This window comes from Nycticebus coucang, chromosome 9 (genome assembly GCF_027406575.1).
Source record: "Nycticebus coucang isolate mNycCou1 chromosome 9, mNycCou1.pri, whole genome shotgun sequence".
NCBI classification, from domain to species: Eukaryota; Metazoa; Chordata; class Mammalia; order Primates; family Lorisidae; genus Nycticebus; species Nycticebus coucang.
This window is the reverse complement of record NC_069788.1, coordinates 119,781,885-119,796,393: the sequence shown is the minus strand read 5'-3', so window position 1 is coordinate 119,796,393 and position 14,509 is coordinate 119,781,885. Positions and strand designations below refer to the sequence as shown.

General features: G+C 39.6%; 1 protein-coding gene across 4 annotated transcripts in view; it reads right to left on the bottom strand.

Moving 5' to 3' along the window:
- The window catches only part of SYNE2 (spectrin repeat containing nuclear envelope protein 2), a 424,477-nt gene that overhangs the window by 153,682 nt on the left and 256,286 nt on the right, over positions 1-14,509 (bottom strand). For all 4 annotated transcript variants that reach the window (XM_053601260.1, XM_053601261.1, XM_053601264.1 and 1 more), the window contains exons 53-57: positions 12,410-12,578; positions 10,752-10,907; positions 8,166-8,306; positions 6,043-6,225; positions 5,124-5,261 (exon numbers count right to left, since the gene is read on the bottom strand). In XM_053601260.1, coding sequence (XP_053457235.1) covers positions 5,124-5,261; positions 6,043-6,225; positions 8,166-8,306; positions 10,752-10,907; positions 12,410-12,578 — 787 coding nt within the window. The remainder of the gene's footprint in view (positions 1-5,123; positions 5,262-6,042; positions 6,226-8,165; positions 8,307-10,751; positions 10,908-12,409; positions 12,579-14,509) is intronic.

Here is a 14,509-nt window from a genome sequence, read left to right as displayed (position 1 = left end):
TGCAAGATCATTGAAAACTACAAAACACTGCTGAGAGAAATTAAAGAACATCAAAATAAATAAAGACAGATGGTGTTCCTGGATCAAACAGTCAATATGGTGGAGGCGTTAATTCTCCAAATTGATCTACAGATTTAATGCAATCCCACTAAAAATTTCAACAGACCTCTAGACAGAAATTGACAAACTTATTCTAAGATTTACATGGAAATGCATAAGACTTAGACTAGCCAAAACAAATGTGAGATGGAAGAACAAAGTTGTAGAGTTCATGCTGCCTAATTTTAAGAATTACTGAGTGTATAAAGCTATAGTAATTAAGACTGTTAACAATATTGGTGAAAGAATAGACACAAGATCAATAGAACAGAAGAAGTGAGACTTCAGAAATAGACCATATGTATGAGGTCAATTGATTTTCACAAGGGCCAACGTAACTCAATGGCAAAAGTTTTTTTAATAAATAGTGCTAGAACAACTGGATACTCCTATTAAAAAAAAAGAAACTTGAACTTGATTCACACTTTCTTCAATAATTAACACAAAATGGATTACAGACAGAAAAAGTAAGAGTTAAAACTATCAGATTTCTGAAAGAAACCATAGAAGGAAATCTTTGTAACCTTGGGTTACATAAAGATTCCTAAGATTACAAAGATTACCTAGAATATAGCACAAAAGAAAAATACATAAAATAAAACACTGATAAAGTAGACTTTGTCAAATTAAATAACATTTGCTCCCTGAAAGACAGTGTTAAAGACAGGTGTCATGGCTCACACCTGTAATCCTAGTACTCTGGGAGGCTGAGGCAGGTGGATCGCTTGAGCTCACAAATTTGAGACCAGCCTGAGCAAGAGTGAGACCTCGTCTCTACTAAAAATAGAAAAACTAGCCAGGGCTCAGTGCCCACAGCTCAGTGGTTAGGGCGCCGGCCACATGAACGGGGCTGGTGTCCAGGGCCTGCTAAACAATCATGACAACAATAACAAAAAAATAGCCAGTCATTGTGGCAGGTGCCTGTAGTCCCAGCTACTTGGGAGGCTGAGACAAGAGAATTGTTTGAGCCCAAGAGTTTGAGGTTGCTGTGAACTGTGATGCCACAGCACTCTACCCAGGGCAACAAAGTGAGTTTTTGTCTCCAAAAAAGAGAATGAACAAACTGTCCACAGACTGGGAGAAAATATTTCTAAATCATATACATGGCAAAGAAAATGGTTTTCATAATGTTTTATAAATAACTCTTACAATTAATAGACAAATTAACTCAAACAACTGGGGGAAAATATATCCAAAAAACTATGAACAGGTATTTCACAAAAGATGTGTATGAATGACAGAAAGGGACACAAAATAAATGTTCAAAATAATTGGTGATTAAAGAAATGACATTTAAACCACAATGAAATATCACAAATCACTAAAATGCCTGAAATGTAAAAGACAAGACGATACCAAGGGCCGTCTAAAATGGAGCGATTAGAACTCACACTGCTGGTGAAAACGAAAAACAGTACAGCCATTCTGGAAAACAGTTTGGCCATTTCTTACTCAGGTAAACACTTATAAACGTCAAAAATCCTACTCTAAGTTAATTCTCCATTAAAATGAAACGAGAACATACATCCACATAAAGATTTATACATAAATCTTCACGGTAGCTCTGCTCAGGAGAGGCAGACTCCAAGGCGGCCCCTAACGTCTCTGCCTCTTGCTTCATTCCCTTACCCAGCAGCTCCACTGAATGCAGCCTGGACTTACTGGCTAAATTCTAATAAAATACAACAGAAGTGATGAGATGCCACTTGCAGGAGCAGATTACAAACAGGAGACTGTGTTTGGGAGCATGTGCTCCACACTTTTTAGATAGTTTCTGCTGAGAGCAGCCATGTGTCTGTGTGAGCTTGGAAGTGAGTCTCTGTCTCCCTATCCTGTGAGCCTTCAGATGAGCCCATAGCCTTTACGGACTCCTTAACTGCATTCTCAGAAGAGACCCTGAGCCGAAGGCTCGGCTAAGCCATGCCCAGATTCCTGTCCTACAGAAAGTAGGAGATGAAAGTATTTGTTAGCATTTCATGATGTTTATATAAAAAGTTTGCTGTTTTAAGCAGCTAACTTTGGAAGTAATTTGTTACTGAGCAATAGCTAATACCCAAGGAAACAACCCAAATATCTAATAATCAAGGAAAGGATAAACAAACGGCTTATTTCTGTAAATAGAACACTGCTCAGCAGTCACAGAAGGAACTGTGTGTTGACGAACATAACCACCGGGATGCCTAAAAGGCATTATGCTAAGTGAACGATGCCAAACACAGGAGACCGACACTCTGTATGATTCCCCCTGTAAATCTCTGGGGTGATGAAAATGTTCTTTATATTGATAGTGGTGGTGGTTATACAACTGCACCTTTATCAAATCTCACCTACCTGCACATTTAAAATGCACACATTACTTTATTGAGGTATATTTTAAATACAGTAAATTAAGTTGATTGAAGAAACAATGTAGTTTTCTATTTTTATAATGACAATGTATGTGTTTTTGTTTGTTTGTTTGTTTGTTTTTAGGAAGAGCCTCACTATGTTGCCCTGGGTGGAGCGCTGTGCTGTCACAGCTCACAGCATCCTCAAACTCTTGGGCTTAAGCGATTCTCTTGCCTCAGCCTCCCAAGTAGCTGGGACTAACAGGTGCCTGCTACAGTGCCCGGCTATTTTTTGGTTGTAGTTGTCATTATTGTTTGACAAGCCCAGGCTGGATTCAAACCCGCCAGCTCCCATGTACGTGGTGGGTGCACTTAGCCGCTGAGCTACAGGTGCCGAGCTGACAATTTATGTTTTGATGACTTAGTCACAATAGCAGTACTTGTGGAATCATCATCTCTAGGTTATAAAGCCTGTTTAATAAATGTGATTTGGGTAGAAAGTTATAGTGCAATTAAAGCAAACATTTAAAGCTTACTTGAGAATTTTGACTCGTCTTTAAGAGTCATTTGAAAAATTAACAACTAGTAATGCTAGAAAATGGAAAAGGGCATCCTAGACGTAGAACTATTTTTATCATAGGGACAAAACAGCAATTTCACACAGGGCTAGTTATTTGGGGCTTACTTCTTATTTGGGAATTTACTGGGAATACACTTTGTGGGACATAGTCCTGTATATTCCCTTGTTCTTTTTTCCTCTATTCACTTCCAGCTCATAAACAAAGTCTAGCAACTTAGAATGTCCTGCACAGTGGAAAGATACTTTTGCATTTTTACATGTTTAATAGTAGAAGGAACAAAATGCTAGCTGGTCACTTCTGTAGAGTTTTTTTTTTTTTTGAGACAGAGTCTTACTATGGGCATCCCAGGTAGAGTGCCGTGGTGTTACAGCCCACAGAAATTTCAAACTCTTGGGCTTAAACAATTCTCTTGCCTCAGTCTCCTGAGTAGCTGGGACTACAGGCACTTGCCACAACACCTGGCTAACTTCTTGTTTGCAGTTGTCACTGTTGTTTAGCAGGCCCGGGCCACCTTCGTTGTATGTGGCTGGCGCTCTACTCACTGAACTATGGGCGCCAAGCCTTTTTTATTTGTAAACTCATAATAAACATTTGAGGAAAAGAAAGCATCACTTCTTTCTTCACTCTTGGCGAAGTCCTAAAAAAAAAGATGAATCCTAGACGCAATTAAAAATAAAAACATGACAAACCCTGGGGATGTGGAAAGCCAACCCAAATGGGAGGAGGCAAATGAAATCATAAGCGAGGAGAAGGAAAAAAAAGGGAGGGGTCAAAAATGCAGTATCTTTATAATTCTTACCATAGGAAAAAAAAAAATTAAACATCAGGGAGGTATGAAGTTTGCCCCTCACTTAGGAAAACATTGCACTAAAGACAGAAAGAGAAGCCGGGTTATCTTTGAAGTCTGAGTCTATAAAAACTATCCTAAAATAAACTTTTCCCTAAGGGATTCGTTCTCAAGACAGAATAATACAAGAGAAGGGAAATATGCCTTCACAATAAAACTTCAGTCTGGAAGCTTCTTGCAGTCAGGGCCCTGAGTAGGAAAAAACTTTCATTTGTTTTGTCTTTGCAGGCTAGCATGGAGATCCAGCGCCCGTGTGAACTACCAAAAATAACAGGAAATTTGGTGTCATGGCATGTTAGCACTGGAAGGAATCAACAGATTCATTTTCTTTGCTGTGTAACTAATTACTACAAACGTAATGGCTTAACGCAAAACAAATTCATTATCTCATAGCATCCACAGAGCCTGGGGATAGTTTAGGTGTGCCCTCTGCCCAGTGTATCACAGCTGCAATCAAGGTGCTGTCTGGATGGAGCTCAGGGTCTTCATCCAAGTTCATTAAGATTGTTGGCAGAATTTGGCTGTAGGACTGAGGTCCTCATTCCCCTGCTGGCTGCAGGCAGCTCTGCTGCCCTTGTGGCCTAGCCTCATGGCCCTCTCACCATTTGGCCGCTTGGTTTTTCAAGACAGCAGGCTCTTTATTCTCTGTACAGATACAGTAGCTTGTATTTAAAATGGTCAGGAACGGAAAGTGTTTTGGATTTTTTTATAATTTTGAAATTTTTGTATTATACTTGCCAGTCGAGCATCCTAAATCCAACAATCTAAAAATCTGGACTACTCAGGAGTCTTGCAATCATGTAATCTTGTTAACCATCATGTAACAGGAGTGACTACCTTATTACCTTAGCCATATAACATAACTTACTATCCCATCATATCAATATCCCTGGTCACATTCAAGTGGAGGGCAGGGATTTGCAGGTTGTATACACAGGGCCCAGGACACTGGAGGACATCTTAGAATCCTGCTGCCCACACCACCAACATCCTCTGGGCAGCATTTGCACTTCATAGATGGGGAAACTGAGGCCCACAGAAGATAAACTAAATTATCCAGATAGTCATAAAGTAGCTGTCAGGACGGGAAGAGTTCAATCCCAGTCTCCAAACTCCCAGGTTACTGTTTCCTTCTGCCCTTGGCATGATCATGAGTTAAGGAAGGGTACGTTTCAGGAGAGAAGGGGAGAAAAGCTCTGTGCTGGTCAGCTAAGCCACTCAGCATCGTGTGAATTCTACAATTCCCAGAAGCCTGGAAAGAACACTAACCTGGAGGGCGCTGGCATGGTGACTCAGTCCGCGTGAGGAGCTGTAGTCAGCAGGATTAGTCAGCAAATGACTGGTACTCTCTATCCAAGCCTCAGTGCTCTTCAGAAGGTCACCACATTCCTCCATCTTAAGCGTGGCCTAGAAAGAGAAGGCACCCAACTCGGTGGGATGCTTTTTCCCGGGGTGAATGACTCCAGCATGAAGAGTTGCGCTGTTACTTGGTGATGTGCATCAGGTCTCGTAGGGCTGTATGCTCTGGGTCTGGGGCGACTTGCCCACCTGCTCCATATTACAATCCTTCCACCTTTTAAGACTAATCCCAACCATAAGCGGAATGGATTTAAGAAGTTCCACTCCACCACTATAGGCCTCAGCAAGAGTTCTTGTCAGTCTGGCAACTACTGTGCTCCTGCTTTACATTTCCATGTGAACATGGGCTTGTACTTTGTCCTGTTCAGGACCTTGCCCTGTTGTTCTTCTAAGACTCAGTTGCCACCTCCCTCTTGCTAGGAAACATATTCAACTCACCCAACGACAGGGCCCATTCAGAACCGGGATAGAGGGGGAATTTTGCTCCCAAATGACAGTCTTCCCCTAGACGGCTCCCTCCCTGGACACCTGCGATTGCTGGCTCAAATTCTCTCAGTGGTCTTCATGTTCCCACTGGGAAGCCGGTAGGCTTGCCTGGATGCCTGACCTCTGGCTTCCTCAGTCTGGCTATTCAGTCAGACTTCCTGCCTGCATTAGCATTGAAATCTTTCCTCTCAGTGCCCATGTGAGCCTAGAATGTGGCTCTAGCTTTGGGTCCTATAATTGGTAATCAAGGAAACTGGCTGCCTCTGAAAATATATTTTGTTTTGCTTGAAACCCATCTCAATACAACCATGTGCTCTGTGGCTACCATGTGTCCCAGTCACACCTTGTTTAATTGTGAGGTTCTGCATTCTGCCCTCTGTGACACCTGCTGGTACTGCTGGAAAGGGACCATCAACTTATCCATCCACTCTGGTGCCTGCTCTGGGTCCTGCTCAACCATGTCCTGAACTTCAGAATCAAGCTCGTTCAGCCTGGAATGCCAGAGGTCAAGTTCATCCCACATTTTCTGGAGAAGGAAATCATAAAACAACTTGAATGAAGTCCTAATTTATTGTGGTAATTCTTAGTTTTCTCCCAGTATTTGCATTTGTAAATGCTCCCAAAACATCAGAGAAACAACATCACAGCCATAGTTATTAATGTATATCCAGCAACTATTTGTGATCTAGGCTGAAAAAACTCACCTTGAACTCTCCTATTGGTAATCGTATGCACATCAATACAAATAAACTGCAGGGGGACAGGAAGACGTGGAGACAAGGTCAACATGGCCCTCACCCTTCAAGGCTAATGAGAACATTACATTTAAAAGAGGGCTTGGGGAAATACTTGAACCTACTCAGACTAGTATATACATGTACTTAACCTAGAAGAAAATTTTATTCAGTATAAAATGAAAACTAACAAAAGAAAAACATCTGCTGACTCAGGATAAATGAAAAGGCAGAAAGCTCTAGCCACATGTATTAGTAAAACTGCTGTTGGCTCAAGAAACCAATAGGTTAGATTTGAATCTGAACTTGTCTGGGCATAGAAAAATTTCAAAAGTAAAATATTCAATTCTTACTTAATATTTGCTTTAGAACATAATTCTGAGAAATGGGAAAATCTACCTGCTTGAATTAGGTTCCTTTGCTTAAGAGTCCAAGATTTTACATGAAAGTGATCTATAGGTGGACCTATTTTAAAAGTTCCAAGTATATAGAATATTTCTTTAACATACAGATGAGAGTAAGAAACCTGTTCATAAACAAGACTTTATTGTAAAGTTAAGAAGTAGAATATCGGAGGCACCCATAGCTCAGTAGGTAGGGCGCCAGACACATATACTGAGGCTGGTGGATTCACACCTAGCCTGGGCCTGCTAAACAACAGTGACAACCACAACTAAAAAATAGCCGGGCGTTGTGGCGGGCGCCTGTAGTCCCAGCTGCTCGGGAGGCTGAGGCAAGAGAATCGCTTAAGCCCAAGAATTTGAGTTTGCTGTGAGCTGTGATGCCACAGGACTCTACCAGGGGTGACATAGTGAGACTCTGTCTCAAAAAAAAGTAGAATATCATATTTATGTATAGTTCTATCTGATTTTATTTCCCAAGTCATTTTACAAGGGAAATAATTTAGAATTTTCATTTTCCTTATTTATTTATTTATTTTTGGCCAGGACTGGGTTTGAACCTGTCACCTCCGGTATATGGGGTTGGTGCCCTATTCCTTGAGCCACAGGCGCCACTCCATTTTCCTTATTTTTACCTTGGCAGTCTAGAGAAAGCTGTCGATATCCTATTGAATTATTTTTTATATCAGTCTTCCCAAAATGAGATCCTTTACTTATAGAAATGCTGATTCACAATGAGAAGCTCTAGGGAGTTTGGGTATATGCCTACCATGGAAAAACCAAGTATAATTCTTTTTTTTTTCAGTTTTTGGCCAGGGCTGGGTTTGAACTCACCACCTCCAGCATATGGGGCCGGCGCCCTACTCCTTTGAGCCACAGGTGCAGCCCTATCAAGTATAATTCTTAAATGCAACTTTCTGTATTAAGTCTCTGCAGGTGACTCCCAAGTGGATCTGGTTTAGGGACTCTATGCTTTGAGATTAATTCCAAGGGCTCAGCGCCGGCAGCACAGTAGTTACGGCACCAGTCACATGTACCAAGGCTGGGGGGTTCTAACCCAGCCTGGGCCAGCTAAACAATAATGACAACTGCAACAACAAAAAAAACTAGGCATTGTGGCAAGCACCTGTAATCCCAGCTACTTGGGAGGGTGCTTAAGTCCAAGAGTCAAGAGTTTGAGGTTGTTGTGAGCTGTGAAGTCAGTGCACTCACAGTGAGACTGTTTCAAAAAAAAAAGGAATTCACCTCCTGATGACATGATGACTGATGGGGCGGGGAGGGGCCAGATCAGAAATACCAAATGCTGAAGGGAGTTAAAGTTAAAATGTTACCTTTTGAATTTCTTGTGCTTTCTCAATATTTTTGCTTTTCTGCTGCAACATCTTTTCAACATTATGAAGCCCATTGTTAATTTCTTCTATTTTTCTGTTCATTGTATATGACGGTAAGCTTTTCAAGACTTCACTGCTGATCTGTTATGAGGGACAGAGATGCGTTTAGCTCGGAGAGGTGTTCTGTCCTCTATCCATAGGTTCAAATGACAGAAGGGGTAGTCACTCTTTTTACTTCTAAGACCTGGAAGAAAAAACTTCCAAACCATACTGGTTGATGCCTGAATAAGAGAATAGATTAGCAGACTACTAAATGGCAGCTGTGTTTACCTGACCATCCAATCTTAAAAAAGAAAAGAAAAAAACTGTTGAATGTAATCCACATATATGTTACAGATACGTGCTTTGTTGGAAAAAATCACAAAGTGGCCCATCTGAAACACGCTTACATGGATCAAATGATATGAAAGAATCCCTGGGGGAAATTATTTATTATACAATCTTTCCATTTTATCTTAAAAACTTCTGCACAGATCTGTTTTCAATAAAACCAAACTTACTCTCATTCTGGCTTAAAAAAAGGTAATTCCTACCATAATACTCAATTTGGTGAAATAGTCTTCCAAAAGTAGATATTTGTTGAGGATGAATAGAGCTTAATTTTTCTCTGGGTGAATGTTTCTAGTGGCTATTTCCCCAGCAATTAGAAATCAAGCTGGTAAACAATCTAACTTTTTTATATAAATGATTTTCTTAAGAAAATAACTGTGCTAGGAAAGGTAACAAATGAAGGTTGAATGTTACCATTTTCCAAATACCTGACTGATTTGTGTTCTTGTTTTGCTGTGTTGATAAGGCTTTCTTCAAATAAGGGTGGGGAACCTGTGGCCTTGGGCCCACATGTGGCCTCTGGGATCCAGGAGCACAACCTCTTGACTGAATCCAAATTTTATATAACAAATCCTTGCCATGAAGCGATTTGCTCTGTGCAGTTTAGATTTCAGTTGAGAGGCCACACTTGGGGATCTGGAGAGCCACACGTGGCCTTGAGGCTGCAGGCTCCCCACTCATCCTTTTAAGTTTCTGAAGAAAAAATACCCACTAGGTTTGTAAGAACCACTGAGATCAGACCCGCCCTATGTAGACAGCCCACAGATGCAGAAACATGAAGCCCCTATATCTTCTGACTACAAACCCCAGACTCTGTTCACAAAATCGGACTGTTGATACTTTCACAACCATGTTTTTATTCCACAGACCATACCACAGTCAAGATGATTAGAAAGAAAATCCCACTTTGATCCAGTATTGTTTTCTTATTGCTGGCTCTGTAACAAATTACTATAAAACAAAGTTTAAAGATATTTCGGGCAATTATTCTCCTTTCCCCTGGTGGGAATTTATACCATTGAGATACCCTAGGACAGATTATGATTTAGGAAAAGTAAGTAGCCACCTGAATTTTATACAAGGGTGCTCTGCTGTCCACGTCCTTGAACTTCTTTTAGTCCCATCCCACAAAATTCAGTTGCTGTTTGTTACAAAAAAAGGGTTCACAGGGAACATTTTCAACCTTAAATTTGAAACACTGATTGTGATTATTATTTTACTTTGTTAGGGATTTCACATTAAGTATTTAGGAGAATAACATTTAGTTTCTCTCAAAACATTTAGTATTCTCTTAAAATCAATATATGATCCTTGAGAAAACTGACAGGTTTTCCCTGTGTGTTCAATCAAAAAGATTTATTATAAATATATATTAGGAGTTTAGGTGGGATTTTTTTTTATACAGACTATATTAGCCTAAGAAATCTGTCATGGAAATTAATGACAGATTCTAGTGACTAAGTTTGAAATCTGATTTTTTTGTGTGTGTTTACTTAAGATCTATTTCATTTACCAAGTTGTGGGTAATCTTGGCTTCAAAAAAACAGTACAAAAATCATTCTGTGGCTACTAGACTAAATAGAATTTTGTTCTATTGGATATGGGCTGTCTTTTTACAATCCATTAAAACTGCCTTGCCCAGCTCTTATGTCTCCAGTACTATGAAGTATTTCTCACGCTTTTTTAAAATCTGGGTTTTCAGGTACAATTTGCTCAGGTACATTGTATGGGAATTCTGTTAACATTATCATTAGATAAACACTATATGCTATTAACAGCTATTCCTGGTGGTTGTGAAATTTGTATTCTCATTGCCCTTGGTTGCAATATCTAAATGTTTCAGGGAACATATTTTAAAGCAAAGTATTATTCATTCCCAAAATTGTTAAGTGGTTGTACTGTAAAAAATTTAACAACAGGCCAAGTAAAAGATAATAAATATTTTAAAAGGTAAGAGAAGAAAAACTAAGCATCTTGACAATGAAAAATATACAATTATTGAATTCTGTTATCTTATGTCACCTATTTAAATCATCTCTACCTGAATATTCAATACACAAAACCATCATTTAACTAGACTCTACAAAACAATCATAGCAGAAATCTGACAAATGAAAATGTGACTTTAAACGACATTTTCTTCTTTGTATTCATTCAACCCACACACAGCAATGCCAGGATAAATATCGTTATTACCTTCTCATCTATGTCTTTTAAAGCTTTTCTGCACTCTTCCGCCTGGGATTCAATCTCTGCAGGGACTATGGTGTACATTTCAGAATACTTGATTCGTAGTTTTTCCATAATATTCTCAAAAGTTAGCTTCCCTTTTCTAAGAATGCTTTGTAGCTCCTAAAAACATTAAAAGTTTCAATACTCACAGGACTGGGGGAAAAGTTTAACTCAAAAAAGCGAAAGCAGTTTACCAGCACATCCTTATGATTAAAGGAGGACGCTTTGCATGACAAAACCTCACTATTGATACAAGCTGATTAAACCTGAGATACTCAGTTTAGTCAGATGATGCTTTCTAATTTGTAAGAATTAAACCTGATATCTCTTCATAGTGTCATGGCATTGTGGAGAAAAGACATTACAACGTCCCCTGCTTCTAAAGTACCTCTAGGATTTAATTATATCTCAAGGGCAGTCCTGAGCTAAAAAGCTGCAAGTAGCAAAAAGTTTCAAAGAAGTTTTTTGTTGTTGTTATTAACTTGTGGCTATTTCTACTTCTTCCTGCATTATCATCACAATGATTCAAGGCCACTAAAAGCCCCAGGCTTAGAGGAGAAGTGTCTGCTTTCATGTAATTAGACAGCCCAGCAAAGCTCAACTTCTTTCAAAAGGGAAGGTTCCAGTTCCATGCAAAGAATGGAGGTTTTCGGAGATAAAAGAAACCTGAACAAATAGCCTTTTGGTTGTGGCCTAGAAACAAAATCTGATCTACCTTCTCCTGCAGTAATTATAAAGCAGAAACTCATTTGTTTGGGAAAGTTTCCCAAAGATCAAGTGGAAAATACCTCTTGACTTTACTGTGGCTTTTTTTGTTTGTTTTGTTTTTAGTAGCTGCTAAGTAGCATTATTTGTGTTAATGGAGTGAGTTACTGCACTGAAGAATGATTACAATTTTAAATGACTCCATGAAGTGTCACTGTTTTCCCTTTCTTAATCCCTGGCAGAGGACAAATCTGGAGAGGGAAAGTTAGAGAACAATGACATTCAGACAAAGGTGGGTTGTGTCAAAGGAGAGGGAAGTGTCACCTGTTTTATCTAGAACTGGTCTGGGGTACAGGGCTTCATTCAGAGCTATGCTTAGGTGGCTCCCCATGAAGACTGCTTCAGGAAGCGTCCTTCTAACATTAATAAGCAAAAGCTCTGGTTAACAGCAGCAGGCAACTTTTGAATAAACCTCTGAATGTTCTTTTTGGCTGTCATCATTGGACTGGAATGAGAGTAGAAATCATTCTGAAGAAATCAGCTCCCAAATTACCGTTAAGTGGTACACAGCCCCTTATCAGAGATAAAACATCACGTCCTATGCGAAAGCAATAATCTAACAAGCTACTGAAGAGAGATCTGACCCATGGTTCACCACATTCACACACTTGAATGTGTTTGAGGAAGTCTGCTTGGTCCAGACTGGCTTACCCACCTGCCTGGTCATAACTCTGCTCCCTGTTTTCCAGTCATACTGATCTTCACCAAGGGTTCTGCCTGACCACAGGGCCTTTGCATATGTTCTTCTCTCTGAACCATCCTCCAGCCCTAGTCACTAAGTTACCTCTGCCCCAAGGACACTGGATACAAGATTGTGTACTTGCATCAGCCACATTTATAGTTCATTCCTCACTCACCTCAAACTCTTCTGCCTTTTCTGGGTGGTCTTGTAAGGCCATATTTTGGAAAGAAATTGTAGTCTGTTGAAATAAATTCTTTAAGGTAATTATTTCTCTTGTGAAGGAATGTCTTTCTTGGATTTCAATCTGTATCAATTCCTTATATTTTTGTACTTTCTGAAAAAGCCTAAAATAGAGCATTGGAATATAATTGTTTCTCTCTTCTGCTCTTCTGTGAAATAGTTTCAATTCAACAATTAATGTCTGAAGAGCTTATGAAAAATGATTTTATCCCTAAGAACAGTACCAGTTTTCAATAATATATATACCATATATACAAACACATATCAAATTCTATCAATCATTCAAAAACCTCTCCAAATCTTTTATCGCCAAGAATCTTCTTTTCACATTGTACATTCCAACTACCATCTCCATCCTCTATTTTACCCCATTTAATCCTTGAGCCCAAATGAAAATGACTTAGAGATGTGAATGTAGTCATGGGTGGGCTCTCGAGGACAGATAGCCCCACTGGCCTTTTTCTCTATAGCTGACTCTTTTTGCTGTGGATGTAACAAACACCAGAAAAGCCATTCAAGTAGGTAAAAATCTTTCCTGAGAGTTATTTGGTAAGTATTATGAGAGATAATAAATATATATTTGTCTCAGTGCCCGTAGCACTGTGGTTACAACGCCAGTCACATACACTGAGGGTAGCAGGTTCGAACTCAGCCCAGGCCAGCTAAACGACTGCAACAAAAAATGGCCGGGCATTGTGGTGGATGCCTATAGTCCCAGCTACTTGGGGGGCTGAGGCAAGAGAATTGCTTAAGTCCAAGAGTTGGAGGTTGCTGTGAGCTGTGATGCCATGGCACTCTACTGAGAGTGACATAGTGAAACTCTGTCTCAAACAAAAAAAAAGAAAGAAAGAAAGAAATATATATTTGGTCCCTATCCCAGTTTCTGAGACAGACCTCTTAATATCTTTTGTTCTAATATTTGGTCTTTGATCCCAGTCCCTGACACAGAGCTCCTAAGACCTTTTGTTCTTGGGGTGCTCTTGGATAGCCTCAGGAAAGGGGTTGGTTGATAGGGAGACAAGCCACGTGATTAGAGGGTTGGAACTTTCAGTACCACCCCTGACATATACCCCTGGCCCCTACCCCAGCCTCCAAGGCGGGCATTTGAGCTGAAGGCTGAGTTGATTGGCAATGGTCAATGATGTAAAAAAACACGACTATGGTGCTTCCATAAAAAAACAAAAAGATCGGGTCTGGAGAGCTTCTGGATGGCTTAAATCATGAAGGTGCCCAGCAGGCAGAGGGGAGCCCTGCACTCCTCGCCTTGCCCTTGCCCTCCCAATGCATCTTTTCAATCTATTTATCTGCATCCTTTATTATACCCTTTATTAATAAGCCAGGAAACACAAGTAAAGTGTATCCCTAAGTTCCGTGAGCTGTTCTAACAAATAATTGAACCCAAGGAAAGTGACCAAGGAACCCAGAAAAAAACACTGCATATCTGGTGTCATAAGTGTGATACTGAGTAGTAAGAATAGACAGAGAAAACGGTTGGATTTGTCCTTAGAGTACTTCTGGCCATAAAATTATTATATCCTTTGCCCAGTGATTGTATTTCTCAGTATCTTTCTCAATGAATTAATTGCAGATGCAGATAAGAGATTGTGGCATAAGCATACTTAATGCAATGATTTTATAAAATAAAAAAAAATTACATATGATGTAAAAGTTCTTTATTAGGAGCTAGGTTAAATAAATTGTGGCACAGTCACATGGTAGAATATTATACAGCTAGCTATGTTTTAAAGGAACATTTAATGGCATAAAAAGACAAATATGATATGCTGGTACATTATTTAGCAGAATACCAAACAGTGTAATTATTAGGATCACAGTTTTTAAAAAGAAAACCATAGTAAAAATGAGGAGAAAAAAGTGATTGGCAGTTGTTGCTGAGTGGTGAGATTAATGTCTATAATTTTTTTATTTTTTTTTTTGAGATGGAGTCTCACTTGGTCACTCCCAATAGAGTGCTGTAGCGTTTTAGCTCACAGCAACCTCAAACTCTTGGGTTTGAGCAATCATCTTGCCTCAG